At 47.8% G+C, this 25,901-nt stretch overlaps 15 protein-coding genes across 15 annotated transcripts; 6 read left to right on the top strand and 9 right to left on the bottom strand.

Moving 5' to 3' along the window:
- Nucleotides 1-75: 75 nt before the first annotated feature.
- EV420DRAFT_1620636 (zinc-finger of mitochondrial splicing suppressor 51-domain-containing protein) lies at nt 76-1,890 on the bottom strand (the record flags this gene model as incomplete). The annotated part of the gene is made up of 5 exons (XM_060475590.1): nt 76-205; nt 243-701; nt 761-1,091; nt 1,142-1,354; nt 1,404-1,890. The coding sequence occupies 5 exons, from the start codon at nt 1,888-1,890 to the stop codon at nt 76-78; spliced, it is 1,620 nt and encodes a 539-aa protein (XP_060330711.1).
- Nucleotides 1,891-2,762: 872 nt separating this feature from the next.
- Nucleotides 2,763-4,683, bottom strand: EV420DRAFT_355565 (uncharacterized protein). The gene is made up of 6 exons (XM_060481827.1): nt 4,026-4,683; nt 3,935-3,976; nt 3,641-3,882; nt 3,506-3,584; nt 3,123-3,451; nt 2,763-3,067 (listed from the first exon to the last, which is right to left on the bottom strand). Exons 1-6 carry the CDS (start codon nt 4,252-4,254, stop codon nt 2,804-2,806), a joined length of 1,185 nt encoding a protein of 394 aa, XP_060330710.1. The 5' UTR covers nt 4,255-4,683; the 3' UTR covers nt 2,763-2,803.
- EV420DRAFT_355605 (IGPD-domain-containing protein) lies at nt 4,537-5,730 on the top strand. Its single transcript, XM_060481828.1, has 5 exons — nt 4,537-4,956; nt 5,010-5,097; nt 5,157-5,254; nt 5,315-5,499; nt 5,554-5,730. Exons 1-5 carry the CDS (start codon nt 4,819-4,821, stop codon nt 5,648-5,650), a joined length of 606 nt encoding a protein of 201 aa, XP_060330709.1. The 5' UTR covers nt 4,537-4,818; the 3' UTR covers nt 5,651-5,730.
- On the bottom strand, nt 5,704-6,234 carry EV420DRAFT_1270213 (uncharacterized protein; the record flags this gene model as incomplete). The annotated part of the gene is made up of 4 exons (XM_060467555.1): nt 5,704-5,730; nt 5,785-5,862; nt 5,916-5,999; nt 6,052-6,234. 4 exons carry the CDS (start codon nt 6,232-6,234, stop codon nt 5,704-5,706), a joined length of 372 nt encoding a protein of 123 aa, XP_060330708.1.
- A 190-nt stretch (nt 6,235-6,424) lies between these two features.
- Nucleotides 6,425-8,896, top strand: EV420DRAFT_1542241 (general substrate transporter). The gene is made up of 7 exons (XM_060473149.1): nt 6,425-6,982; nt 7,038-7,415; nt 7,507-7,798; nt 7,848-7,874; nt 7,927-8,050; nt 8,104-8,709; nt 8,765-8,896. Exons 1-6 carry the CDS (start codon nt 6,828-6,830, stop codon nt 8,646-8,648), a joined length of 1,521 nt encoding a protein of 506 aa, XP_060330707.1. The 5' UTR covers nt 6,425-6,827; the 3' UTR covers nt 8,649-8,709; nt 8,765-8,896.
- EV420DRAFT_1642782 (uncharacterized protein) lies at nt 8,674-9,103 on the bottom strand (the record flags this gene model as incomplete). Its single annotated transcript, XM_060477410.1, has 3 exons — nt 8,674-8,709; nt 8,765-8,944; nt 8,981-9,103. 3 exons carry the CDS (start codon nt 9,101-9,103, stop codon nt 8,674-8,676), a joined length of 339 nt encoding a protein of 112 aa, XP_060330706.1.
- A 387-nt stretch (nt 9,104-9,490) lies between these two features.
- Nucleotides 9,491-10,875, bottom strand: EV420DRAFT_1308615 (actin depolymerizing protein). Its single transcript, XM_060468528.1, has 5 exons — nt 10,751-10,875; nt 10,517-10,701; nt 10,145-10,468; nt 9,939-10,089; nt 9,491-9,883 (listed from the first exon to the last, which is right to left on the bottom strand). Exons 1-5 carry the CDS (start codon nt 10,854-10,856, stop codon nt 9,603-9,605), a joined length of 1,047 nt encoding a protein of 348 aa, XP_060330705.1. The 5' UTR covers nt 10,857-10,875; the 3' UTR covers nt 9,491-9,602.
- An 869-nt stretch (nt 10,876-11,744) lies between these two features.
- EV420DRAFT_355422 (uncharacterized protein) lies at nt 11,745-12,611 on the top strand. The gene is made up of 3 exons (XM_060481826.1): nt 11,745-11,851; nt 11,903-12,184; nt 12,239-12,611. Exons 1-3 carry the CDS (start codon nt 11,829-11,831, stop codon nt 12,435-12,437), a joined length of 504 nt encoding a protein of 167 aa, XP_060330704.1. The 5' UTR covers nt 11,745-11,828; the 3' UTR covers nt 12,438-12,611.
- Nucleotides 12,612-13,236: 625 nt separating this feature from the next.
- On the top strand, nt 13,237-13,900 carry EV420DRAFT_1542224 (uncharacterized protein). The gene is made up of 2 exons (XM_060473148.1): nt 13,237-13,612; nt 13,672-13,900. The coding sequence occupies exons 1-2, from the start codon at nt 13,454-13,456 to the stop codon at nt 13,834-13,836; spliced, it is 324 nt and encodes a 107-aa protein (XP_060330703.1). The 5' UTR covers nt 13,237-13,453; the 3' UTR covers nt 13,837-13,900.
- Nucleotides 13,901-15,559: 1,659 nt separating this feature from the next.
- EV420DRAFT_355373 (uncharacterized protein) lies at nt 15,560-16,801 on the top strand. Its single transcript, XM_060481825.1, has 4 exons — nt 15,560-15,674; nt 15,756-16,023; nt 16,074-16,187; nt 16,247-16,801. Exons 1-4 carry the CDS (start codon nt 15,671-15,673, stop codon nt 16,695-16,697), a joined length of 837 nt encoding a protein of 278 aa, XP_060330702.1. The 5' UTR covers nt 15,560-15,670; the 3' UTR covers nt 16,698-16,801.
- On the top strand, nt 16,549-18,103 carry EV420DRAFT_355369 (uncharacterized protein). The gene is made up of 5 exons (XM_060481824.1): nt 16,549-16,928; nt 16,983-17,264; nt 17,314-17,415; nt 17,464-17,610; nt 17,664-18,103. Exons 1-5 carry the CDS (start codon nt 16,906-16,908, stop codon nt 17,935-17,937), a joined length of 828 nt encoding a protein of 275 aa, XP_060330701.1. The 5' UTR covers nt 16,549-16,905; the 3' UTR covers nt 17,938-18,103.
- A 675-nt stretch (nt 18,104-18,778) lies between these two features.
- EV420DRAFT_1747963 (uncharacterized protein) lies at nt 18,779-19,881 on the bottom strand (the record flags this gene model as incomplete). Its single annotated transcript, XM_060480218.1, has 3 exons — nt 19,345-19,881; nt 19,190-19,294; nt 18,779-19,134 (listed from the first exon to the last, which is right to left on the bottom strand). Coding segments are annotated over exons 1-3 (561 nt in total), but the record flags the coding sequence as incomplete, so codon positions are not given.
- A 1,299-nt stretch (nt 19,882-21,180) lies between these two features.
- Nucleotides 21,181-21,621, bottom strand: EV420DRAFT_1642776 (uncharacterized protein; the record flags this gene model as incomplete). Its single annotated transcript, XM_060477409.1, has 4 exons — nt 21,181-21,222; nt 21,270-21,430; nt 21,482-21,492; nt 21,530-21,621. The coding sequence occupies 4 exons, from the start codon at nt 21,619-21,621 to the stop codon at nt 21,181-21,183; spliced, it is 306 nt and encodes a 101-aa protein (XP_060330699.1).
- Nucleotides 21,622-21,634: 13 nt separating this feature from the next.
- Nucleotides 21,635-22,862, bottom strand: EV420DRAFT_1479703 (uncharacterized protein; the record flags this gene model as incomplete). The annotated part of the gene is made up of 4 exons (XM_060469604.1): nt 21,635-21,826; nt 21,954-22,032; nt 22,451-22,538; nt 22,754-22,862. The coding sequence occupies 4 exons, from the start codon at nt 22,860-22,862 to the stop codon at nt 21,635-21,637; spliced, it is 468 nt and encodes a 155-aa protein (XP_060330698.1).
- Nucleotides 22,863-24,269: 1,407 nt separating this feature from the next.
- Nucleotides 24,270-24,885, bottom strand: EV420DRAFT_1479702 (uncharacterized protein; the record flags this gene model as incomplete). The annotated part of the gene is made up of 2 exons (XM_060469603.1): nt 24,270-24,779; nt 24,835-24,885. 2 exons carry the CDS (start codon nt 24,883-24,885, stop codon nt 24,270-24,272), a joined length of 561 nt encoding a protein of 186 aa, XP_060330697.1.
- Between the last annotated feature and the right edge of the window lie 1,016 nt (nt 24,886-25,901).

Below are 25,901 nucleotides of genomic sequence, written 5' to 3'. Positions count from 1 at the left end.
GTAGACAAAGAGATGCACAGGCTTGATTCTGAGTGGGAAAATAGCTTCGTATTCCGATTGATTAGGGTGTGAACACTACTTTTCGAACAGTCTACTGAAGAAACTCCTTTCTTGAATATCCCTACTCTTGCCTCGGATTGCCCATATGCCCCAATTCGTCTTCACCATGACTCGGGGATCGAAGTCTGCAACCTCCCATTTCTCGCTGCCAAAGGCGTTAGGTCCCCGGTGTGACGACCCACTCGAACTCGCCTGCCACGCCTGGCGCCGTCGAAAGCGACTTTATATCGCGTTCCACATCTGCAGGTGAGAAACCGGTGACGAAAATCGGGCATTTCGAGGCGAGGAGCATCGGTAGGACAGGCCCCCATTCTGTCGGAGAGGAGATCTGTAGAAGCGGCTCGCCATTTTCGTCCATGGATGTTTGGGATGGGAAACCGAATCCCGGGGAGAAGAAGAAGAAGCAGTCACTGTAAGGATCTAGCGTCTCTTCGAACAGAGGATGTACGTCCTTGTAGTTGGTCTGTAGGCCGGTAAGAGTCATTTGGTACGTGTATGGTGTCGTGTAGGAAGGGACATTATAGCGATTTAGAGATGCACGCGTACGTTTATGAGGAACTATGGGCGCAGGGACCGGAGGCTGGTATATGTTGGGAACATATAGCGGTTTCTCTTCTTCCTTGCTCGGCCACCTCCTGGGACTCGGAAGAAACCGGAGTCTCTGTGCCTGAGGTCGGTGGTAGTCTCCTTTACCTCTGACGTCCCCTGGGCTCGTGTAGAAGCCTCAGAGGATGGTGTAGCATCCTCTGATTTCGCGTCAGAAGGCGTGTAAGTCTCAGAAGCTGGAGCGCTCTCCTCAGATTTCGGATTAGGAGGATTTTGGATGTCCTTGGGGAGAGAAACCTGGGGACCGATAAATAGCAGTTGGAAGTTGGCGGCAGGGAATAAGAATCCTAGTTGTTCCCAGACGTGAGGCGGAAGTGAAGACTCTGCACGCGCCCCCAGAATGAAGATACGGACTTGGGGCTTTCCTACTGTCGCTTCTTGCGTCTCGGGTGCTCCAGTAGGTGTATGAAGAGTAGACCGAATTGCTGCCAATACATCAGCGCGTCATTTTGGTGTCTTGTGATGAAGTACCCACCGGCCATTGACCGACTTCCCTCTGGCGTTAATCGCTGATTGTTCAACATGAGACTGCTATGCTGATGCAGAACACTCCCAATAGTCATAGGATAACTTAACAATTTACTAGCATGTCGTCGGGAGCGTTCAGTGTCCATGGACGGAAAACCTCGCGTGTACCAGAAAATGTCCCAATTGGAAAACGACACGGCTTCCTCGTATCCCTGGGGTCCTGTCGGCTTCGTTAGAGGTGCCAAACGATATGATAAGAAGGAACACACCGGGCATCTCAAACTCCCACATCTTCCGCCCACTACGTAGATCATGCTCGTCCTCATTTGCCTCCCGAAGCCGCGAGCAATATTTTTCATGCTCCTTGTCTTCCTTCCAATGCTCTTCTGAACAGTGAGTAGGCCAGCCACAGTCCGGACATTCGAACTGGACCGTTTTCGGCTGGGCCTCGATATGTACGTGCGTATCGCGGTCCTGGGAGGAGCAGACAGGACACGGGGACATTGATTGGATGACCTCTCCTCTGGCGCGTACTGCAGGAATAGGCGACTTGGAAAACGGGTGAAAGAGGTTATCCTCTGTCAGGATGGGTATTGGGTCGGGGGGCGGGACATGGCCAGTTTTTTTTTTCGAACGACGGAAGAAATTAAAAAAGTGCCTCCGAGGTGCGGCTTGAACGATGCTGGTGCTATACGCTGGCCCAATAGACGTCAATAGTCGCGGTGTCGACCTTCGACATGCGAGCGTAAAGGCCATAAGATGTATGCGTCTGTTATGCTTGCCGTACTAGCTCTCGGCCCGGTGCCGAAATCTACCCAAATTCCGTACTAAAGTGGACAGAGGAAGAAAATCATAAGAATGCTTCTGCAACATTTTTAAATAAATAACGCCTGCAAGGCCCACATCAGGGGCAAAGCCTGCTACGTTGACCCCCCTTGAAACCTCGTTTTTTATATAATTATGATAGTTTATAATAAACCAAACTTATGTATAATTGATTGATCCTGCGAGGTTTGCTGGCTATAATTCCTGCAGGAGAGATTGAATCAAGGCCCAAGGGTTATTCAAATCTTGGCTTGCGGAAAAAAAACGAGGTCATAATCAATAATAGTTAGCATTCAAAAAATAGTAGTATGAATGAGAGAGTACTACCCCTTGAAATGATTCACTCAGCGGTGGTGGCTTCTGCTGCTGAGAGAAAAAGACTCGCTCGGTGGCGGCATTCTGCCGCCACCAGCTCGCATTTTCTCTCAGAGTCAGAATCCTTGGCAAGATCGGCCGAACAACGCCGCAGAAAGCGTGATAGTAACAGAGGGTCACATGTAAACAGTGACAAGCGGTGACTGTGCCACCCCGAAACTCTGACTTAAACGGAAATTTTGAAGCGTTGGGCCGTGAATTTCTTCTACAAATAGAAATTTTTATGACATCGGACTTCGGGTTAAACTCAAAACTCGGCTACCACCATCCCTCTATAAGACCTACTACTAACGTAGCAGGAATAAGAACCCGTCGAAAGCTTCCAAAAAACTATACACTTCTCCCTTGCTCCCGGCTTTTTCCTCCCTTGCCCCCATTGAATAGTTAAAAATTGTAAGTATTTAATGACATATTAGTTGGGATGTATAGAAAGAACGGGACAATGGACAAGAACAGGACGCCATTGTGCTCACACACCCTCATCAACAACGAGTTCGGGCTCTACACATTGGCACACGTTTGTGTTCTCTTCATCTGGCTGACCTGCCTGGACCTCAACGTCATGTACAAAGTCATCGTCAAAGGTAAGATCTTCGGTACGCGTTTCGGTATCGGTATGAGCACGTCTGCGGGACCCAAATTGGAGGGATGATAATACGCTGCCCTTCCAGGCGTCATCTGGGCGGGAAAGTCCGGATGCAATGCGTCCAACAAGGAGCGTAGGAGCAACTCCCTAGGTCCCATATTCGTTAGGTAATTTTACACAGAAAAGAATGCTTGAGACGAACCCTGATAAACTCTGCAATGGGGTCAAGGTATTCTCCTCCTATCTCATCTTGAAATACGAAAATGATATAAACAATCAACACTGCGGAATAGAGCGCTGATGATTCAACTACGATTTCGATAAGATTCCGGTAAGCTCCAAGACTGTATCTCCGAGTGCCTTCGGGCTTTGGTTTTGCCCACTCAATACTCAATATGCGATAGACAATGAGTAAGGTGCATAGCAGCGTGGTAGCCAGTATGAGGGATATGTAGATTGTTGTGCAGATTTGGTAGTTGATTACAGGCGTGGTGCCCTGTACGGTAACGCGAGTTTGCAAAATTTTGAACGCTACCTTAAATATAAGCTGAAATTTCCAGGTGCGAAGATGTGGCTACTACTTACCAAGTCCAATGATCATAAAGACGAGAGGAAGTAAAATGATTGTCCAGCGGCGTCCCCAGACCATCCAGCAACGCCAAACCTGAAGTGAAGAATTGAATACGAAGGGGGAAGATGAAATTAACAGTGAACATGCACCATGGCAGAATCTGCAACAAGGGTGCTGACACAGCCGACGACACCAAGACCCACTCGAATCAACACTGCCATGTCCGAGCGAATATCAAACGCCGAGATTACAGTCCAGAAATTCTGACCATGATGGATGAATGAATAAACTGTATATGTCCAGTACAACGCGCAGCTGACACCAGCCAAAATACAAAGGATAAGGACGACGAGGGCCATGATGGTTCTGCTGATACTGCGTTCCTTGGAAACTACGGAAGCAGTGAGTTCTTTGTTGGACTGCATTTTATTCAATAAACGGACAAATTTTCCACAAAGTAAAGATGGCGATGCCTGTGTATAACCCTAGGCTCATAATCAGCTATGTGCAATGAGACTCACAAAAGACTCTCACCTTGCAAATACGCGGAAACAAGAGTTTGGTTAAGGTAAACCCCAAGAGTCTGAAACATGAGCGCTTTGTCATCGTCTGAAAGATCTGGAATCTCTGTCTGGGTAGTCATGATGAGGGGGGGAGAGCGATCACTCAGGCTTAGATTCTTTCGGTTCACTATATATCGGATCCTCCCCCCCCGCGGATGAACGTAAGCACCGAAGCAATTGCGAAGATTTGGAGGCCACATCGTGTTTCACAACTGTGACCAAACGAAGGAAAGGTATCATCAGATCAAGGAGAATTCTTGATGATCTTGAGAAAATCATCTGGGTGGGTGAAGGAGGCTGAGTAGAGTTGAGTGGGGAGGGATGAAAGTGTGATCCAGTAATCAGACGCGGTGTTCACCCACTGCTAGAGGAGATGCAGCTAAACAAGACGATGCGATGTATCCATCATAGCACTGTGTTATGACACAGGTAGTACTTATACCGGAATGCAATTGAAGATTTGCTTGATCTTGGTACTCGGACCTGTAACAGATCCGGACATATCTTCCAACTATTTCGTAAATTGGCGCTCATCTGTGATATTCATCAATGTTCCTGCTCTGAATGCGAAGATGCGACCAACACCTTGAGAAGTTGTTGAGAAGATTTATCATGATATTCGCCAACTCGAACGCCGGACGTTGACCATATCAATGTCATGAGCGTAGGCAAAAGAAGCATACCGTGCGCGGGTAATCGACTCGTGAGAACATTTTGCCTGAGTGAGTCAAATTTGACCCAAGTCTCTATTTCGACCTCCCACTATGTCAGCCAGGACTGCATCCATCTCTAGGAAGACAAGCGAAACCGAAATCGAGGTGTCTATAAATCTTGACTGTGCTCCAGGATCCAATGTCGCGCAAACTATCAATGTGTCAACCGGAATCGGCTTCCTAGATCACGTATGAACAACTTTCAGGACGCTCCGGATATACAATTCAGATGCAGTTTGCAGATGTACACAGCGCTGGCGAAGCATGGTGGAATGTCCTTGACTATGAAGTGTAAAGGGGACCTCTGGATCGATGACCACCACACCGCAGATATGTCCATTTCCTTCACGGACTTGTAGCCAATCGTATTGAGGCACATTTGTTATTACAGGATAGTGCCATCGCTCTCGGGACGGCATTCAAGCAGGCTCTTGGAGAAGTGCGTGGTATACGGCGGTATGGAACAGGGTTTGCTCCCCTTGACGAGGTGCGTATTTGTCTTTCTGTATTGAAGTACTGAATTTCCTTATACCTACTTTTGCTATAGGCCCTATCACGAGCTGTGATAGACATATGCTCACGGCCGTACTGTGTTACTGACCTTGGCCTCAAGAGGGAAAAGATTGGCGATCTCTCGACAGAGATGATACCGCACATATTCTACTCATTCGCGATTGCCTCTGGAGTTACGCTGCATGTGGACGTCCTTCGAGGAGAAAATGACCATCATCGGTGCGTGCCATACGAAGCATGTTCCCCTATCGTTAGCAAAAACTTTGAATACAGGTCAGAATCTGCTTTCAAAGCGCTTGCTTTGGCCATCCGGCAAGCTATCGAGAGAACGGGAAGCAATGACATCCCTAGCACAAAAGGCGTATTGTAAACGTAAACCATGTATATCGTATATGATGTTCTACATGTTGATTAAACAAAAACCTAGCCAATTTCATGCTCTGCCAAAAGCTGAAAGGGAAATGAGAGTCAGAGTCAGTTCTTCAATATAACGCGAGAGCGTACCATGTTTGGGATTCCATTGGATATAGGATAGACATGATGGCAGTTGGGACAAGTCATAGAACCCTCTTCGACGTGTATCTGTGAATCGGTCAGCATACCCGACTTCGACGATCGATTCAGAGTTGGCTCACCTCTAGCAAAACATGATGAAGACTTTTCAAGAAATCGTCGTCCAGCATTTCAGGCTGCTCCAATGGGAGAGAGGTGTCCCCTACCTGCAGAAATGGCCATTCCAAATTTAAAAAAGACCGTTGAGACTAGACATACCTGTCTGGCAGCATCGACTAACGCCTTCCACTCAATTTTAGGAATAAAGCCTCTGAGAAAATCAGGATTGAATTCGGCTTCGCGCAATTCGACCTGTACGTCCTTAAACTCCAAGGGAAAGTTGTTGGAAGTGCATCCTTTGACATGGCATGCCAAAAGATTGTGAGTGATTAGGCGGACCATTGCACGCAATGGAAAAGATGAAAAGTCGCGATCGGTATCTCGGACCGGTAAAACCCTGAGGAAGAAACAAGCGACAATAGCGGCTTTCAGATTAGGTTCGTTCCAAGCCCCTTTCGCTTTGGCTCTGTTTATGTTTGTTGTGGATATTTTCGGGCGAGCCGTCGCGAAGGTTGCCGGCACGGCACGGAGCGGGCTTGCTCCGAACCTACTTTCAGATCCACTTTCCCGACAACTGTTAACTTCCAACCTCTACTGGGCGTACCTTCCTGGATCTGCGCCTAAATATACACGACAAATACCACAGTTTGGGGGTTGGTGAAACTCTTTGTCGTTTATCCTGTGTTCTTGCCCTTTAAACGTGTAGTTTTGCTGTCTGCAGTCTTCTCTGCACCACTGGCAATCTACTAGCCGATATCTGATGCTTACAGGGACGCCAAGCTTATCAGAACTATGCCTCTTGCACACCATGACGGGGGACGGATGCTATACGGACATAAATTGCCTTAGGGCCAAGGGCGTATCATAAATCCGAAAAATGCGAGTCCGAGTCAGTCAGCACCCCCAAGAGTTTCTCTTGACGGTGGACTATCATCATGGACGTACAACCCCCTGCCAACCGATATCTCAGAGCTCTCCGCAACTCTCATTTCAATCAGCTGCTTAGACTGAGAAAGAAAGTACCAACCTATGTCTGGTGCTCGCTCTTCACTGCACTCGGGGGCTTTTTGTGGGGTTATGATACTGGAAGGTGAACTCTATGCATATCCTCACCGTTTATCTCTGACATATCAGTAACTCTCAAGCATTGGACCCATCTCTGTTATGCCACAGTTCGAAGCTCAGTTTGGCGCACTTTCACCTACAGCACAAGGCCTCTTGGTCTCCTCCATCCTTATCGCCGCGTCGATCGCGTCTTTGGTTGCAGGACCTTTGTCGGATCGTATTTCCCGGACACGTACCATCGCTTTAGGTGGGGCCGTGTTTTCAGCAGGTTGTGCTATTGCCTGTTCCGCGCAACATCGCCCCCAGCTATTTATCGGGCGCTCCATCGCAGGCGTCGGGCAAGGTCTATTCATTTCGAGTATCACCGTCTATGTTACAGAAATATCTCCTTCCGCTAGTCGTGGTCGACTATCGACGTTCGTACAGTCATTCAACACCATCGGGATCATGACAGGTGAGTAGGGATGGCGTATTTTCGTCTCACCCTAGCCTCTGAACAACCTTTTAGGATATTTTACATGCTATGGATCTGTCAAAGTACCCCGGAAGTTTCTCCTGGCGATTTCCATTGGCTCTTCAAGCTGTAGTGGCCATCATATTGGCCGTTGGGACACCCTTTTTTCCGCACTCTCCTCGATGGCTGAGGCATGTGGGTCGACATAGAGATGCGGAGGAGGCCAAGCGGCGCCTTGGTATTACTGGAACAAGCACCATAGATGACAAACCAAACTCCTCAGACACCGGCTCTAGTGGTCACTTCGCCCAGGATTTAAAAAATCTCTGGGGGAAGGGTATCCTCATGAGAACGATATTCTGTGTATTCATCATGGCCATGCAGCCGGTGTGTTTCCAGGCGTTTTGACGTAGGGTTGCAAACTGATGACTTCTAGCTTTCGGGCATTGACGCCGTACTTTACGTGAGTGCCTCGATTGTTCTTCGACGATGGTACTTATCTGTATCACCTTTAGTATGCCCCGACACTTTTCTCTCAGGCAGGACTATCATCGACAACATCTTCTTTCCTCGCTTCTGGTGTCTCTGGTATCGTAATGGTTCTCGTTACCCTCTGTTCACAGTGGTTCCAAGACAAATGTGAGGAACATTTTCCATCGATGTCCCGGGATTTTCTCAGAATTCGATCGTAGGGTCCCGTCGCACTCAGCAGATTGGAGGATCTGCTACATGTGCTCTTGCCATGCTTATCATTGGTACAATCTACCTTTCCCACGCCAACAGCACCGAACCTGGAAGAACCGTCATCATCTGCTTCATCTACATTTTCGTCGCGGGATTTGTCTCGAGCTGGGCCATTGTCACCCGTATAGTCTGCAACGAAGTCCAACCGACCAAAACACGTGCGGCAGTTTCTAGCCTAAGCCAGTGCGCCAATTGGGTAGTGAACTGCGTGGTAGCGTTCTCAACACCGCTGTTCCTTAACCGCTCTAGTTGGGGTCCGTACTTTTTGTTTGGGGGGTGCTCCTTGCTGAACGCAGCGGTGTGCTTTGTGTTCCAACCGGAGACGAAGGGATTGACTCTGGAGGCGATTGATAGTGGGTTGGACGATACGCCGTTCCAGTCTGCGTTGAGACGCCCGATTGGGAATTTGCGCAATCGTGATAATAATGCTAATGGGCCCAGCGACGAAAGCAACACAACTGCGATTGAACTGGTAGAGGGCCCTCTTCAATGAGAACCGAGGGTGGTAGTCGTATGTTTTAAACTAGTATGGTAGACGGTATTACTTCGAATTGCTGAAAATGCCTCAATAAAATTGCTGGATATCCAACTGTCCTGCTGCTGTCGTACCTTCTTCGACCCGTGGGTACCCAACAACGTCGACCACATATTGGCGTCGGACTGCGTTGACAGAAGCCACGTGGGCAGCATAACAGAACCGCAACAATAGTTGATATAGATCAAAAATGTTTCATTGATATACGCTAATACGACGACAACGAGCAAAATGATTAACGAAGTGGAAGAGACCTATAGATGATGTCAGCATGTGGAACCATGGCGCACAGATACAAGAGAGGAAAGAATAGAATCAGGTACTCGATGCGTATCAACAAGCACTCCCATCCGCCTCCCTTTGTACATGAGGGAGACTTTGGTGTAGACGGGGGCGCATTCGTGTCCGCCCATCGATGATATCATCAGAGGAAACTAAAGGGTGTCATGCTCACCTAATGGATAGGCCGCGTGCTAGAATAAGAAAAGACGAATATCAGTACGTGTCGAGGAAAGAGGACAGCGGGATGAAAAAGATCAGACAAGGCTGAAACTAGATTAAAGTTTTCCACAGCTTGTATTCGGAATGTGGTAAAGTATGGAATTGATGTGGATCATCACTGAGAAAGAATGGGAGAATTACACGTACCACGACTCGAAGTAAGTAGAGGACTAGACAGAGGACAAAGCGAAGAGGAAAAGAAAATTTTCGTTTTCCAGGACCGATAAGAGTCACGTGTATACAGCACAGCCACTTCCCACGCTTTGCGGCTTTGAATTCGCTTCGGGCAAGTTGGTGCTCTCAAATGGAGTAAGGAAATAAACTCTTAAGTTTTACATGTTGAGCGAGAGATAATGGTACATGACACGCGACTTCTACTATATCTTCTTTCAGTCTACAGGTAGTGCTTCTCTATCGACGCCTATTAGGACCTTTAGGCTTCGCAAAAGGTTTCTTCTCCCCACCGTCCAGCACTTCTGACGCATTAGGAGCACCGTCATCAGAAGTAAACTTGAGTTCAGTCTTCAGATAGTCTTCTGTAAGCTCCTTTGGGTCAGATGTCTCGATCCGACGTGTCGCAACGGAATCAGGGGGTAGAAGAGTTTTTGCCACCATGTAAATGGGGTATGCGCTGGTGGAATATAGCATTCGGTACTTGATTGGAGATGTGGATGGACAGGAGTAGATGAATACTGGTTGAAGGGGTGAGTTAAAAAAGAATACCTAGTAACTAGACTGCTCACTTACTAATGTCGCGACGAGGAGACGAGGTGTGCGAGTGCGACCATGCGAAGAAGGCATAGCTAGGTTCTGAAGTGGGAAGAGCAGACGAAAGATCCTCCACAGATGCAGAAGTCACGGATACAAGGTTCAATGTTTCGGTTGGAACGTCGATGTTCTGCCCAGGTAAGAGTGAGTGTTAGAAAACAGAGGAATAAATTCAGCAGGCATACCAGCAAAACCAAGCCTGAATCTTCACCCTGCCCCAGTGCTTTGATGGCGTCTTCGGCTTGGTCGGTCCACTTCAGGCCAACGCCATGTCCTACAGGGTTGACTTTGGGACGGTAGCTGTGTGCACCAGCTTCGCGTTCCGCAGCGCGCGCATCTGCTATTTCTTGCTCGCGAGAGGAGAGTGGCTGCGGAGCGGTGACGTGTCGTCGATGGGCAGCATACGCTTCTGCTGTTAGGTCCTCCTTTGAGGTCGCGAATATGGAATCGGCGAAGAATGAGGAACCGAGGGAACGGGTCAAGGAGCCTCGCGACGATGCGTAGAGCATCTAGATATAACGATCAGCGCTGAAAAAGTAGAGGCAACATAGGCTTGCCTTGTATCTGATTTTAGTCCCTTCGGGAACATAGTCAATGACGAGCCATTGGGTCGGAGGATCATCAAGTCGGACGAGGATATAAGCAGGAATGTCATCCTGAATTATTTCAGGTTCTTGTAGCTTTGCCAGGTCCTCTGCAAGGGTTCCTTGAACGGGAACAGACAGATCGTGGACGAGCAGTTCTAGACGGCTCTTTTAGTAATTATTCAATTTGTGGGTTGGCCATCGCACCGTTGTCAATAGAGACTTTGAAGAATCTGATATCTTTGGACTCGACGGCTGCTGAAAACTGAGCAGACAGGTCTTGTGATACACCGATACCTGAAGTTGCAGACATGATGAGGGTTCTACGGAAGGGCCACAGCACTCCGTAAGCGGACCGGTTCAACCGATGATGAACTTCCCACGGCTTCTTTCCTCTACTCACTCTATCCTCATGGAATGGACTAGAGCTGAGATGCTGGTACGAACCTGCGACCTTGAAAAATTCTCTTCAGCACAGAGGAACTATAATTGACTCAATACCGACAAGCCGCAATTAATACTCCTCCCTACGTATCCCAACTTCTTTGCCATACTACTATGCCGAAGGTACAGAGTCTACCGGTCCACTCTTCAAACATATATTACAGATTTCTGATACAGGCAGGTGGGTATAGATGATATCTATAAGGGTGTTGACTGTTCAGATTCCAGAGAGCTGTCCTCAGGTGACGAAGCATCAGAAGAAGCGGGCTTTAAGAAGGGCATGATTTGTGAGTTGCTACTTCTCTTCATTGCCGCCGCTATGTGTAATTATTGTCGTCGCGAATACTTGATCATCATGGTGATGCCAAGCGCAGATTGTAGACACCTCTGAACTCAAGAAGACTGTTCCCAAACGGTGACATCCAAGAACATTTCCGCTCCTCGATGCACTGGCAGGCTCTGTCTTGTCTTCCTCACTCAAAAGCGGTGTTCACCCGATGGACTCTGTCTGAAACATTGAGATGGGAGCAGCAGAAAATGCGGATCGAAATAGCTGTGAATTTAAAGAATGCATCAGATCCCTGTCTGAGCTTCAGACTCGTTCGCTTTCGGCGTAAACTCTGTATTCGTGTGAACCATCTTCCACCGACCATCCGAATCTGTTCATCATAGCCCACACGAGCCAAGGATATCGTGGTCTCCGCATCTCTCGATCGGATCACTATGAACGGCTTCATCATGCCTGGGGAATTATGGTCAACTGGCAATGTTTTAAACGCGACAATAGTAGACGACTTCTCGGGACTTGATTGTACTGTTTTCTCCGAGTCGTTAACCAGCTATGTTCTATTTAATGTTGAATATGTGAGTTGCGGTTACTTTTAGAGCATGGCCCTGCTTTTTGAATGTCGCTAGGAGTATCTTCGTAATATTCATTCCGCCGGTATTGTCGCTAAATATCACGCTGCTCGGCGCTCCGGTAGCCTTCCAAAACACGCCGGTACTCTTACATAGGACGCAGGGTGATCCTCTCGACTTCATTCTTGGTGCATTCTTGATCCATAGTAATGGATCGGTAATGGTAGCAACGACAATTCAGGCCGTGGAAAAGTTCACAGCAGACCTAACCGCCATTATGACCTTCAATTATACAAGTCCATCTGAAAAGGACTGTGTCCTGACTGCTCGGCTTGATGAGTATGTTTCTGATATGTTACACTATGCCTCATGTTCATGAACTACTTATCTCAGGTCGCAAGAATACTTTGCTGAAAGCAAGCCGTTTTCAGTGATGGAAAACGCCAGCACGACAGCGCCCATTTCGACCATTGTCCACGGTCCGAATCTCCCGTTCGGGCCCGGAATCATTTCCACTTCGTCAGGTTCAGGGTACATGCAGCCCGTTTGGTTCTCTGTCTCCGCCATAATAATTTACCGCTGCAGCAAATAATCCTTCTTATCCATACACCCTGTAATGTGATTTTCACAGAACTATTCCCGTTTCGACGACAGCATCTAATGCTGTGTCCAAACCTGAATCATACACGGGCCCGATTGTAGGCGGTGCCTTTGGCTTTCTTGCATTTGGATGTATGCTTTCCGCGTCTATATACGTCCTGATTCGGCGACGGAGGGCGAAGACTGCCATGTCATTGCATCCTCGTCTGCACAGCACAGCACCTACCCTAACTCCGTTTCCACTAGAATCTGGTAGTACAGGTTTCCATCAGGAAAGCGAGACTAAAGCCCAAGAACCTGTATCGGCGGAAGTGTCGAGGGGCCATTTAGAAGCAGAGAATGCGAGGATGCGAGAGCAGATCATGGCGTCGGATAATCAGATCAGACGCATGGATGCTGGAAACGGGAGTTTACTTCCACCATCGTACAGGTCTGCTTCATGTGCCTCAAGCTCCTCCAATCCCAACGTTCCCAATGTCTCTAGCACATCTTTTAATATATGATCTCCGTGTGGACTTTACCGATCGGACTTCGTGGTTGTATATATTTATCAACGGGAAATGGATCTTGGCCGTGTCTGCTATGCCGACGATGAACATTTCATCTCATACAGTCCGATCAACATTGTTCATCCGGCAGCTAAAACGCGAAGCCATTCAAGGTCTCTTGCCACCGTCCCATGTCCTTCCCATTCTCCCAATTGTGAGTTGATGTCAATTTTCAGTTCGCTTGAATGCAGTTCTGAATGCCGCTAGGTACACCTTTCTGGTGTTCACTCCACTAGTGTTAACCTTAAATATCACGCTGGACAATCCGGTAGCCTTCCAAAGCACCCCGATATTCTTACACAGGACACAGGACGATCCTCTCAACTTCATCCTTAGTACATTCTTGGTCCACAGTAGTGGATCATCAATGGTAGCAATGTCGATTCAGCAAACATCAACGTGACATCGCCCTTGGATCCTCAACTTCCCATCGGGCCTACATCCAGTTCCACTTCGTCTGATGCAGGGTACGCGCTGCTGCGTTTGGTTCTTTGTCTCTGCCATAATATCACCACAGAACCGCTCCTCCTGGCCAATCGACAATGGGAGCTATGTCCACATCATCGACCGTGGTGGCAAGCGGAACAAGCACATCAAGTCCCACTTCGTCAGTTTCAGGGTGCGTGCGTCTGTGTCTAGTCTCATGTCTCTGTGACGAACCATCCCCGATTCTCCTAGGCAATTGACCACGAAGGCTATACCCACAGGAGAAATCGTGGGTGTCGCTGTGGGTTCATTTGCACTTTTGTCTATCGTCTTCGCTCTCTTGGTATTACTCGAGAGGAAAGGCGAAAATCGAAAAAATCCGCGCCATCGCGTGCTTTGGGAAGTACCCAGATATGAAGGGCCTACCGACCATCATTGCTCCGCCTTGAACTCCACTCCAGGCTTCGATGTAAGTATCCAGGACGATGTGATCGATAGCATCGATCAGCGATCTCCCATATTTATAGTATTCTTAGTATAGATGATATTGTATCTATGGCTGGACCACAGCCATACCTATATATATTATGAAGCTCTCACCAATCTTACATGACATGATAACAGTACATTCGATAGAAAGCGGATGACAAGTAGCTACTAGAGCTACGTTTCAACGATTTGGATACTCGGTTCTACACCATACCAAGTGCTGTCTGTTCACCACCACCTCGTGATTGCTGTAACTAAGGCTGAACCTGAGAAAAGCTTGAATCATTGATCATGAGAATAAGTATTTTTATTTCCATGTCCGTTTCGAACAAGGTAAGTGGTAAAATTACGCACCTAGGTAAGCCGACACTCAGCATCGGGAAGTCGTGCGACTCTCCACAAATTCATCCTTGAGATTTCTTAAGGTGTTGTGGTGAGATTGGATGTCAGATTCCGACGGCTGGTACGACTCGCGATCATGTAACCAGACCCAGGATTGGTGGGTTCTCATTGAAATACCGGGTAGATGCAACACGCTTACCGAAGAAAACTATATTTCTGAATAGGAGCCAGACACGAACACTGGAAGCCATGATTATACGCAAGCGACATTCCCATACGATACAGAAATCGAGACGGAGGGCTGTAATGATCATCAGAAGTAAACGTAGATTTACAGTGACTCCTGAAGATACCGCGCATCTTCAAAGTGAGACATTGAGAACTTCACCCCCCGGAGCAAAAGGTGAACCACCGAGGGAGCACGGACTCATAATCATTTACTAAGATCCAATTAAAAATAGTGGAATTCGCGCTTGAGGAGCACTCTACAAGGTGCTATATGCCTAACACTTTTATATGGGAAGGACTTGTCTTATACTTGAGACGGAGGTGTCCGTGTGGGATTCATGGAAGGAAGGAAATCTAAAATAACATTAACCCGTGATGACGAATCAAGTTTCCCACGGTTCTTTTCTTGCTCTCATTTGGTTCTCATCTCACTCTGATCTTCCAATTCTCAGAGAGTGGACTAGATCTGACTTGAGATGCTGGCGCTCGTCTACAATCTTGCAAATTCTCCAGCACAAAGACACTGTAGGTGACTCGATACCGGCAGACCGCAATTATTCAAGAAGGGCATAGCAATGTCAGCATTCTCCTAGGATTGACGATTTGCGAGTTGTCACTTCTCTTCCCTGCCGTTGAGATACTAACCCCGTGAAGGTTTAGGGATCAGGACGTCACTAAGCGTGGTGATGCCAAGTACAGACCATAGGAACCCTGAACTTGGAACTGTTCCGAAACAGTGACGATTAGAATTCCCACTCCTCGGTGCACAATGACACTTTATCTTCTTTCTGATTCAGAAACCATTCCTTCCGATGAACTCTGTCTGCAATATTGAGATGGAGGCAATAGAAAATGTGGATCGAAACCGCAGCCATGACTTCAAAGAATGGGTCAGATGCATTCTTGAGTTTCTTACGGACTCGGTCTCTTCTGGCGCTTCCCGCATGAGCTCTGTATTCGCATGAATCATCTTCTGCCAATCATCCGAATCTGTTCAGCATAGCCCACACGAGTCAAGAGTGCCGTGGTCTCCATATCTCTCTATTGGATCATGATATTGAACACCCCCGTCATGTCTACTGGGATTGTGATCAATTGGAGATGTCTTAAGCGCGACGATAGTCAACCACTTCTCAGGGTTTGGTACTTACTTCCCTGCCTGTTCTCTCCGAGATGTTCTATATAATCTTGAATGCGTGAGCTGTAGTTTGTTTTATAGCACATGTCATGTTTTTTGAATGTCGCTAGGTGTTTCCTCGTATTGCTCACTCCGCCAGTGTCTTCCCTAAATATCACGCTGGACAGCAATCCGATAGCCTTCCAAAGCACGTCGGTATCCTTACACAGGGCGCTGGACGATCCTTCCGACTTCGTGCTTAGTGCATTCTTGGAAATTAAAGCGGCATTCGTGAACACTACGGGATCGGTAATGGTGGCAACAACGAATCAGGCCGTTGAAAATTTCACAGCAGACCGAATTATCGATATGACCTTCAATCATTCAAGTCGATCCGAAAACTATATCCTGGTTGCTTGGGAGTCTGAGTAGGTCTGTGATACGTTACACGATGCCCCATGTTCATAAGCCAGTTTAGATCGGGTCTTCGTTTGGCTGAAAGCCAGCTGTTTTCGGTGACAGACTTTGAGTCGACAGCATCTGAGTCGGCACTTTCCACCATCCCATCCAGCCCCCCTTCATCATTTTCGGGGTGAGTGCTGCAGCGATCAAGTCTTTTTACCCATAAGCCCTGTAACGTGATTTTCACAGAAGCATTCCCACTTCGACGACAGCATCCAACGTTCCGCCTAAACATACGTCATACACGGGCACCATTGTGGGCTGCATCCTCGGCTTGCTTGCATTTGGATGCATGATTTCCGCATTTATATACGTCCTGATTCGGCGACGGAGGGCGAAGGTCGCCACACCATATCTTTGTCCTGAGGATGGCCCAGCGGCTACCCTAACTTCGTTTCCACCAAAATCTAGGAGTATGAGTCTTCATCAGGAAAGCGAGACCGAAACTCAAGAACTTGTGTTACAGATGCCGAGAGAGCATTTAGAGGTAGAGAATGTGAGGATGCGAGAGGAGATCATGGTGTTGGATAATCAGATCAGATGCATGGAAGCTGGATGCGGGAGTTTGCCCCCACCGTCGTACAGGTCTGCTTCACACGCTTCCAATACCAGCTCCCGATGTCGCCAGCAGATGTTTTGATGTATGATCTCCATGTGGACTTTACCGACCTCGATCAGATTCGGTGGTTGTATCTAGCTTACCAACGGGAAATTGGATCTTGCCTGTGCCTACTACCGTCAATGCCGACGGAGAACATTTCATCTCATACTATGGCAGTCTGACCAACAATATCATACATCCAACAGTTAAAACGTGAAGCTATTCGAGGTCTCTTACCTCGCCTCCCATGTTCTTATCCGTCGTTCAATTGTGAGTTAATGCCAAAATTTTGGTTCGCTTGGATGCAATTCTGAATGTCGGTAGGTGCACCTTTATGGTGCTCGTTCTGCTAGGGTTGGCTCTCAATATCATGCTGGACAGTACTCCGGTAGCCTTCCAAAGCACGCCGGTACTCTTGCACATGGCGCAGAACGATCCACCCAGATTTCTTTTGGGTGCATTCTTGATATACACGAATAGATCGACAATGATAGCAACGGCGATTCAGCCCGTGGATAATTTCACAACAGACCGTACTTTCAATATGATCTTCAATTACACAAATCCATCTAAGAAAGACTGTGTCCTGGTCGCTTGGCTTGATAGGTACGTTTCTGATATGTTGAACCCTGTCCAAATTTTATAAGCAATTCAGTGATCTTGCTCAGAGTGAGCCGTTTTCAGTGACAGGCTCCAATGCGACATTCGCTTCAACGATTTCCATCATCCCATCCAGTCACCCTTCGTCAGTTTCAGGGTGCGTGCTGTTGCGTTTATTTTTCTGTCTCTACAACAAATCTCGCAGAGCCCTTTCCCTTGGGGATCCGAGAGTGGGAAACATACCCTCCACATGGGCCATGACAAGTAACATGGGTACACCAAGTTCTGAGTCGACAGAATTCAGGTCGGCGAGTTCCAGCATTCCACCCAGTCCTACTTCGTCAAATTCTGGGTGCGTATGATTGTGTTTAGCTCTCTGCCTCCGTGACGAACCATTCCCCACAGAACCGCTCTTCCTGGGAAATCGTCGACTTCGAGGGATCTACCCACAGTAGCAATCGTGGGCACTGCCGTCGGTTCATTTGCACTTTTGGCCCTAGTCTTCACTCTCCTGATATGGCGAAGTCGGAAGAACCGGCGAAAATCGAAAGAATCCACGCCTTCACGTGCTTTTTGGAGGTACCTGGACATGAAGGGTCCTCCAACCATGATTCCTCCGCTTTACACTCCACGGATTTTTCAAATCGTCCGTCGTGCTCGAGGCTTAGATGGATCCTAGGACCTGATCAGTGGCGTCGATCAGCGATCTCCAATATTTATGACAGGATTTTCATATTTAATATAAATGACATGGTGTCAATAGCGGGATTATAACTATATCTATATTGATTACGGAGCTCTCACTATATCAGCCATACAAGAAGAGATAGACGATATGATGATGCTACATTGCTATGGAAAGCGGCCAAGAAGTACTTAGTAGTTATCCAAGTCTCGTAGTTATTATTCGGGTTATGGTTCAGCGATTCGGCTAATCACTGGTTCTTCTGTTTAACTTCTTCGTCACACCGGCTCCCGAGTCAATTCAACCACGACGATACCAAAAGTAAAAATCGTAATGGACATGAATTGCAAGCTAAAGCAAAAATTCTGATGGAAAACATAGAGAAGGAAATGAAAGATAGCGACTAGAGGCAGCAACCAACAAACTACGGAGTTCAAACAACATTAGAATAACGATGGATGCAAGAAGGGTCGAGCTGAAAGAATACAGGAATGAGAATATATCATGCCAGCAATATATTGGATGTTGTTTTGGACGGTCGTCGATGGAAGGGATGAGTACATGGGCTAGGAGTGGGCACACCGAGGATCCGGAGAATGAGAGAAAAATCCAGGAAGCTGTCGTGGTCATGGACTAGATGTACGGATCCGACCCAGCATCAGGTGTCGCACCATTCGCGTTGGGGGAACGATATTGATAATCGAAATTCTCGCCCGTCGCCCCGCCATCTGGCTGATGGGCATAGGGATTGTCCATGGAATGGCTTGGGTATTGAACGAAGTAATGGTCTAAGCTATAACCTTGGGCCTGAGTAATGTCCGATTGAATACCGGATGGGGTGTTACTGGCCGAAGGAGAGGACATGTGTGGAGTGAGTGGGACGTTGCCCGCATCATTGTAGGTGCCAAATGCATGGCGGGGAATGGGGGAGAAAATGGGCGCGGCAGTGCTCGGGGTGAGGTTCGCGTCGTGATAAGAGGCGTCGATATCGGAATGGACGGGTGAAAAGGGTGTGAAAGGGCCGTTAATAGCGTCGTTGGGATGGTTGATTGCGTCGACACCATGCGAAGCGTCATTATTTTCTGCGAAATTGTCCAACACGTTCCACGGTTCCGCATGACGAAACGGGTTATTGATGGCGACGTGATCATAAAGCCAAGTTTCACAGGTACAACACTGCGTCAAAGGCGTCTATAGTGTATGCAGCGTGAGTTCTAAAAATCGTGTGGAGTGAGGAGCAGCGCACCTTTTGGACATATGCAGCGCACTGAGTCGGAGGATAGTGATTCACGACCATGGAGACATAGTCGACATGAGTGTGGATGCCGTGTCCGCACCGACCACAGATGTGCTGGAAGAACATGAGCACGGGAATATGGGCAAAGATGAACGAGAGCCTACCGGGTCTAACAGAAGCGACGCGAACCATGGACACTGACATTGTTGGATGTTGTCAGTGGCATGAATGCATCGTTCTCGGGACGGTAGGACTGCTGAGGACATTTGGACGAGTGCTGTGATGATGGAGATTCATATCGGTACACTTTATATAATGGATCAGGCAGATGCAGATGTCAAAAAGCGTAAATTGTGGTTTGTTAGTGCGCAAACTTTCTCCTTCGGATACCATTATGGTGACTGCCAAAATGGGACATCCTGAATCGGCCTGGATAGATCCATATCACTGCGATCACAAACGAGGCGATAAACATGCACTCGTCCTAAAATGGAGATCGGCTTGATGTCCAATCTGGTGCGGCGAACAACTGCAGCCAGAGGTATTTGATTGCTGGGTCTGCAGCTGAATAGAACCAATAGAAGTGATATGCAATAGCGCATACCAGGCATATACATCCATGCACCATCGCCGCATCAGTGCCTGCAATATGTGCTGGGAACAATCCTTTGAGGTAACCAAGATCGGCAGGGATCTGTAACGCATTGGCGGGATGTGAAAAGACAAGAAAAGCTCATTTGCATGAACGCGGGACATGGTAATTTGCCTTTTTTCTTTAGCGCTAAACGCGGCATCGTGACAACAAAATAGCCGTAGGAATGTTCTTTGGCAACTGTAAGTAGCGCCTTCCTTTATTCTCGAATGAACTAGACGTTCGACAGCATTGCGTATAGACGACTGCTTCATAGATGTTTGCTGGATGCCAACACTGGACTCCACTGGATAGGTGGTAGGATCTGTAACGTGTCACGCTTCTCGGAATCAGAAGCCCTCAACCACAAACCGGCCAGGAAAACCCTCCTCCATTTTTGCAATTAATTCTTATTACTTTTTCCGATTCGTTATCTTCCTCGTAATCGACATGAGATCTCTCATCCAGATCCGTTTCCATCCGTATCGCCTCTTCTCTTATTTTTTCTTCTTTTCCGGCCATCTACCTTTCCTCCGTACGTCGCTGCTACCCATGTCTCCCATTAGATGTTCTAGGGCTATCTAGCTATGGGAAATCCATCGACCATTCAGACCCTTCCCTGCTACCTCATCGACCCTCTCGCTTAAGCACGGATTACTATTCTCCCTTTCCCTCTTAGCGGTGATTATTCCGTAAGCGGCCTTTCAAATGGTCTGTCGCGCCACGAACTCATCCCGTCGAGTTCTCACAGGGCACACATCTACTTAGACACGGGGGCCCTTCTTCCTTATCCGTAACGAAGACCGTGACTACGAGCTCCCGGTGTACTTCCAGGTAAGAAGAACACATACCTCAGTCCCCCGTCTGCATACCCTGATCGTAGAAATTGCAGTGCCAATGCATCTACGCACACATCGACAAGGTGTCGATGACTGCCCGGACGTAGCGTTTGTCCAAGTGGTATGTCTCTCTGACTGTGATTTCCTGTGAGTCTGTGAGTCAGGGGTTGATTTTCTGGGCGGATGCAGACGTACACGACTGAGGGATGTTCGAGCATTGTATGTCTGTGTTGGGCAGAACCCGTATCGCGACTCGAAGGCTCGAGGATGTGAGGAGTGAGGATTCCGGTACAGGACACACGACTTGAACACTTTTTTACCTGTGTAATATGTATGTACTTGATACAAATCTGAGCAAGCGTAAAGGACTTAACGGCACGACAATGTGAGTTACTAGTACAAGAAGTACAAGTATGTTGTGGAGATCAAGGTAGGATAAGAGAGGAATGATGATATACAGTGCGTAGGTATGTGGTATATAGATGGATAGATGGTAAAGGGACCGTGGATGCAAAGAGGGCATACTCCATTCACAGTTCAGCGGTATAATGCAAAACACCCAACAATTTATCCTGCGATAGTCAGTAAGGGAGCAGTAGGTAAATGACGAGGGACGCACCTTTTCTTCCTCCGTATCACAAAACATCGCACACGACCCACGTTGGTCCTTGAATTCAATAACAACAGAATTGGATATAGCTTTGAGTTCTTTGTTACCATCGTTCCACTCTTTGAGTCCGTTGAGCTTTCCACGGAGTTGCAAGGACTTGTGTTCATATCCTGCTTTTTATGAGAACGCGAGTCGATGAAGAAATGAAGAAGTGGGCATACCCGGGACTGCGCTAGAAACACATGGTATTGCCGATAAACTTGTAGTACCTCCTCTGCCAGACAAGAGAGTTGTTGATCTGGATGGTAGCCCAACCGGTGAGCATGCTTTCTGTCTTGTCCCGCTTGTTCCGGGCCGCCATCTGCTCTACCCTCTTATTGCGTTCGGCTCGCCCCTTCGCCGGTCGCCCTCTCAGCTTCCTCTCTCCTAATCTCCTCCTCCTTGATCCTCGCCTGCTCAGCACGCCACTGCTCCAGACGTCGATGCTCCTCAAGCCGCTCCTCCTTCTCCCTCACACGCCTCTTCGCCAACTCACGCTTCTTCTCCTCCTCGGTTCTCTCCTTGGCCTCTTTATTGCGTCACCTAGCCTCTGTGCTCATGCACATATCCCGTTCAATCCTCATCCTGGGGTCCCTCTCCTCCTGCTCCTCCATGCGCCTCTGCTCCTCCTTCACCCGGTGTATCTCCACCTACTGCTCTTCCTCCTTCGACGACAATGTGGTCCCAAAGCTGAGCTTCACGTGTGCAACACTGTGCTAGAGGTGTTGACAGTCTACGGTATTGGCCGTATGAGTTCAAATTGCCATGCAAAGGAGGGAGGAGCATACCCTTTTAGACATACGCGACACATTGCGTCAGTGGATAATGATTGACGACCAACGAAACATAGTCGATATGCGCGTGAATACCGTGCTGGTAGTTAGTGCAGATGTACTAAGAGAATGTGAGCACGAGAATTTGGGCGAAGATGAAAGGGAGTCTACCGAATTTAACAGAGGTGGCGTGAATGACGGACACTGATATTGCTGGATGTTGTCAGTGACGTGGATGCACTGTCCTCGGCACAAGGTCCAATGAAAAACAGTGATTGGCTACGTATCAGGTGACTCGGCAAAGTGCTTCCAGATACCCGTAGCGCAGGCTTTATTATATACGCGCAGACACAGCCACGCATGTTCGTTTTTCGTTACCCTTCCCTCAATGCCCACAGGATACCATAAAGAAGAAACGCGCCATCAATGACTACCTCCTGCCCTTTGTGCGCCCAACTCGTCTCAACTGCATTTCCAATCGCCAATTCAATCCTCCACTACTTGCGACTATCACTTTCTCTGTTTCTCGCGGGTACAGATCATCTTCCTCACTCAGCGATGAACAAGCGAACTTGTTGATGTAGGGTTTGACTCTCAAGAGACAGTAGCTCTGATCCGGTTACCATACTCATGGAATCTTCCAGGAAAACAGTCTGACCGGAAGTCGCTGAGAGAACGTACACAGGAGAGGCGAGGGGACGGATTTTTTATGCAACTCCTCCTGCCTGACTGCGTTTTCACGAGTGTCTTGTTGCCGAATGTCAGTTTGGTAGTTCTTCTCCGCTGTCATTTTTACTTTGACTCATTGCCTTGTTCTAGTTACATTTATAACACGCTGTTTCGACATCAGTTACAACCGATTCGGTGTTCAGTACCTGGTCTGGGGAACTCCATCGTTTCTACCCTTTGAGGCTGGATGTATCACCTTACCGTCAGCGTCTCCGTCGCAGACGGACACTCCTACAACGTCCTACCAGGGAATCACAAGACTTAGCCTAACTCATTTACAGGAAAAGACCGCAAGGGACTCAGGAATGCGGGAAAAGACACACGAAGACGAACATCCACGCACCACGACCTTCGAAATGCGAATTTTTTCTTGTTGTCCTACCCGTTCTTGGTCTCTCTCTGGCATTTCTTTCCTGCGTTCGAAATGAGAGCGTTCATCACCAAACCGAGCGGTCTGGCGAACAGTAAACACCGCTTGATGGGAATACTAGTTTGACGGCTTACCTTTCAAGTTATATATATTGTTACACCCTACACAACGACTTACCCATCCTATTGTGCCAACATCATCTGTACCGTAGTTTTCATGTCGTTATGGAATTGATCCGCTAGCCATCATCGTCTCTTCAGGTTATCACCTACCCGTCGCCTTGACTCCAGCGTCAACTCCGTCACTTTGGTCTACGGTATTCACACGTATATTCATCACTTTGGATAGCTCCCTTGGTCGTTTCTATCTCTATTGCTAATCAATGCTTTCGGGTTTGGAGTATCGGAGACGTCGTAAGCGCCATGAACAAGCGCCGTGTTCATCAATTCCCTGTGCAGTAACCGAACATCGGATTCATCAACAGTTTGCCGAAATAGTGATGGATACTTATCAATGCCGCTCACTGGATCATGCTTGCTTACAACTTGACCACAAAAAGAAAGTGAGGCGTACGAGTCCCGGAGCTGTTGAACACGCTGGCGACATTTATTGTGTAAATACTAAACTACAAAGCAATTCGATTGCAAAACATTGAAAACAACACCGAAAGTAAAAAAAAATGTAACAAACATGAAACATAGGCCAAAGCAAAAGAATTCATACCTAACTGATAGAACATCTCGAACAGAACCGGGGGCAAAGACAAGAAAGAAGACGGGAAAAAAATAAAGCGACGGGAAACAGCAAACCAGGCTGGAAAATATAAATATGAGGCATTCAGAGGTCACGATTGGCGAGGAAGGAAAGAAACGGGAATACCCCGTGTCTACAGTGTAGTGGTTGTAGATCTTGGTAGGGACGATCGTCTATGGACAGTCAGAAACAGCATGGATCGTGACCGTGAGGGATAGGTAGATAGAATGTGTGCGCCGGGGATTCGGAGAATGAAAGCCAAGTTTAGGAAGCTGCTACAGGATGGAGTGTACGGATCCAGCTTGGCTTTGGGCGTCAGACCGTACATCAGATCTGATGGTGATACTATGAATTGTCGTCTGCCATGCCACCCTCTGGCTGAGGAACGTAGGAATTGTTTATGAAATGGTCCGGGTATTGAACAAAATAATCTCCTGAGCCATAAGTCTGGGCATGCGCGATATCCGATTGAAGTATACCGGATGATGCGCTACTGACAGGAGGAGCAGAGATGTATGCGAGAGTGAGAGGGGCGTTCCTCGCATCGTGAGAAGGGCTGAATGAATGGCGGGGACTGGGGGAGAAAATAGGCGTCCCGGTGATTGGCCCGAGGTTCACGTCATGAGAAAAAGTGACGTTGTCGGAATCGGCGGAAGAAACGGACATGGAGCTGAGCGTATATGGACCAGTGATGGTATCGTTGGAAAAACTGATCGCGTTGACATTGGAAGAAGGACTATTGGTGTCGGGGAAATCGCCCATAACATTCCATGGCTCCGCAGAACGATACCAGTTATTGATAGCGACGTGATCGCAAAGCCAAACTTCACACGTGCAACGTTGTGCAAGAGGTGTCTATAACGTACACAACGTGAGTTCTAGATATCATGTGGAATGAGGTGCACCGCACCTTTTGGACATACGCAGCACATTGAGCTGGGGGATAGTGATTCACGACCATCGAAACGTAGTCAACATGCGCGTGGATACCGTGTGCACACTGACCGCAAATGTTCTAGGAGAAAGTGAGAACACGGGTATGAATGTAGGTGAATGAGAACCTACAGGGTCTAGCAGGGTCGGCACAAAGCATGAACACTGACAGCGCTGGACGTTGTCAGTGACCTGGATGCATTGTGCTCGGGATGGTAAGAGTGCTGAAGACATCGATGATTAGACGAGGGCTGCGATGGAAATTGAGGTTCATATCGGTGCACTTTATATAATCGACTAGGTAGATGCAGATGTCAAGAGCCGTTAAGCTGGGCTTGTTCGTGAACACTGGCTAACTAGTGTGACTGCCAAAATGGGACATTTGGAGCATATGGACCTGGTCGCGTGCCATGATGTTTTCCTTAAACATCCTCCCGATCTCACATTTGGCATGGACGCGAAATGCACTGACGGCTTACCCTTCAATTTATACTGTTACTTCCTACATGACAATTTACCCATCTCACTGTGTCAATGGCATCGGTGCTGCTACTTTCTATTGTTACGGAAGTATACCGTAGTTTTTGCCGGTGGCATAATCAACAATGTCGATGAAGTTTGAAGATCTATGTCTAGATGTCCCATTTTGGCGCATCCGTAGTTTTGCCGGTGGCATAAGTGATGATGTTGATGATGTTTGAAGATCTATGTCCAGATGTCCCATTTTGGCGTGTCCATAGTTTTTGCCGGTGGCATAAGCGACGATGAAGTTTGAAGATCTTTAGCTTTTGCCGGTGGCATAATCGACGATGAAGGTTGAACACATCTGGCAGGGCGATTTGAAATAGAAGCAGACCTGTAAGGCCCCATTGAATGGCCATCAAACGGGCCTAAAGGACCCCCCCTCGGCCTATTAGTCCGAATCCGGAATTTCATCCATCACCAAAACCTGAGCCATACGTTCTGGTTCAGGTCGGCCTTATCTGGGTAGTGATACCAGCCGATGAAGATCTGAGGTGCTCTGTCAGATGTATTCCGATCTGT

Source organism: Desarmillaria tabescens, assembly GCF_030435595.1.
Source record: "Desarmillaria tabescens strain CCBAS 213 chromosome Unknown EV420scaffold_17, whole genome shotgun sequence".
Taxonomy (NCBI): domain Eukaryota; kingdom Fungi; phylum Basidiomycota; class Agaricomycetes; order Agaricales; family Physalacriaceae; genus Desarmillaria; species Desarmillaria tabescens.
This window is presented reverse-complemented; position numbering and strand designations above follow the sequence as displayed.

Coding starts and splice junctions, on each gene's coding strand:
- EV420DRAFT_1542224 (XM_060473148.1), top strand. CDS start 13,454: ATGCAGGGTACGCGCTGCTGCGTTTGGTTCTTTGTCTCTGCCATAATA. Junction 13,613..13,671: donor CCCACTTCGTCAGTTTCAGG/GTGCGTGCGTCT, acceptor CGATTCTCCTAG/GCAATTGACCACGAAGGCTA.
- EV420DRAFT_355565 (XM_060481827.1), bottom strand. CDS start 4,254: ATGTGGCCTCCAAATCTTCGCAATTGCTTCGGTGCTTACGTTCATCCG. Junction 3,977..4,025: donor TGTTTCCGCGTATTTGCAAG/GTGAGAGTCTTT, acceptor TTATGAGCCTAG/GGTTATACACAGGCATCGCC. Junction 3,068..3,122: donor CCATTGCAGAGTTTATCAGG/GTTCGTCTCAAG, acceptor TATGGGACCTAG/GGAGTTGCTCCTACGCTCCT.
- EV420DRAFT_355373 (XM_060481825.1), top strand. Junction 16,024..16,073: donor CTGGTTGCTTGGGAGTCTGA/GTAGGTCTGTGA, acceptor AAGCCAGTTTAG/ATCGGGTCTTCGTTTGGCTG. Junction 16,188..16,246: donor CCCCCTTCATCATTTTCGGG/GTGAGTGCTGCA, acceptor TGATTTTCACAG/AAGCATTCCCACTTCGACGA.
- EV420DRAFT_355369 (XM_060481824.1), top strand. CDS start 16,906: ATGTTCTTATCCGTCGTTCAATT. Junction 16,929..16,982: donor TTCTTATCCGTCGTTCAATT/GTGAGTTAATGC, acceptor GAATGTCGGTAG/GTGCACCTTTATGGTGCTCG. Junction 17,416..17,463: donor CACCCTTCGTCAGTTTCAGG/GTGCGTGCTGTT, acceptor CAAATCTCGCAG/AGCCCTTTCCCTTGGGGATC.
- EV420DRAFT_1308615 (XM_060468528.1), bottom strand. CDS start 10,856: ATGTCTGCAACTTCAGGTATCGGTGTATCACAAGACCTGTCTGCTCAG. Junction 10,702..10,750: donor CAAAGTCTCTATTGACAACG/GTGCGATGGCCA, acceptor AGAGCCGTCTAG/AACTGCTCGTCCACGATCTG. Junction 10,469..10,516: donor GGACTAAAATCAGATACAAG/GCAAGCCTATGT, acceptor CGTTATATCTAG/ATGCTCTACGCATCGTCGCG.
- EV420DRAFT_355605 (XM_060481828.1), top strand. CDS start 4,819: ATGTCAGCCAGGACTGCATCCATCTCTAGGAAGACAAGCGAAACCGAA. Junction 4,957..5,009: donor GAATCGGCTTCCTAGATCAC/GTATGAACAACT, acceptor TGCAGTTTGCAG/ATGTACACAGCGCTGGCGAA. Junction 5,098..5,156: donor CGATGACCACCACACCGCAG/ATATGTCCATTT, acceptor ATTTGTTATTAC/AGGATAGTGCCATCGCTCTC.
- EV420DRAFT_1542241 (XM_060473149.1), top strand. CDS start 6,828: ATGGACGTACAACCCCCTGCCAACCGATATCTCAGAGCTCTCCGCAAC. Junction 7,799..7,847: donor TCATCATGGCCATGCAGCCG/GTGTGTTTCCAG, acceptor GATGACTTCTAG/CTTTCGGGCATTGACGCCGT. Junction 8,051..8,103: donor ACAGTGGTTCCAAGACAAAT/GTGAGGAACATT, acceptor ATTCGATCGTAG/GGTCCCGTCGCACTCAGCAG.
- EV420DRAFT_355422 (XM_060481826.1), top strand. CDS start 11,829: ATGTTCTATTTAATGTTGAATAT. Junction 11,852..11,902: donor TTCTATTTAATGTTGAATAT/GTGAGTTGCGGT, acceptor GAATGTCGCTAG/GAGTATCTTCGTAATATTCA. Junction 12,185..12,238: donor CTGACTGCTCGGCTTGATGA/GTATGTTTCTGA, acceptor TACTTATCTCAG/GTCGCAAGAATACTTTGCTG.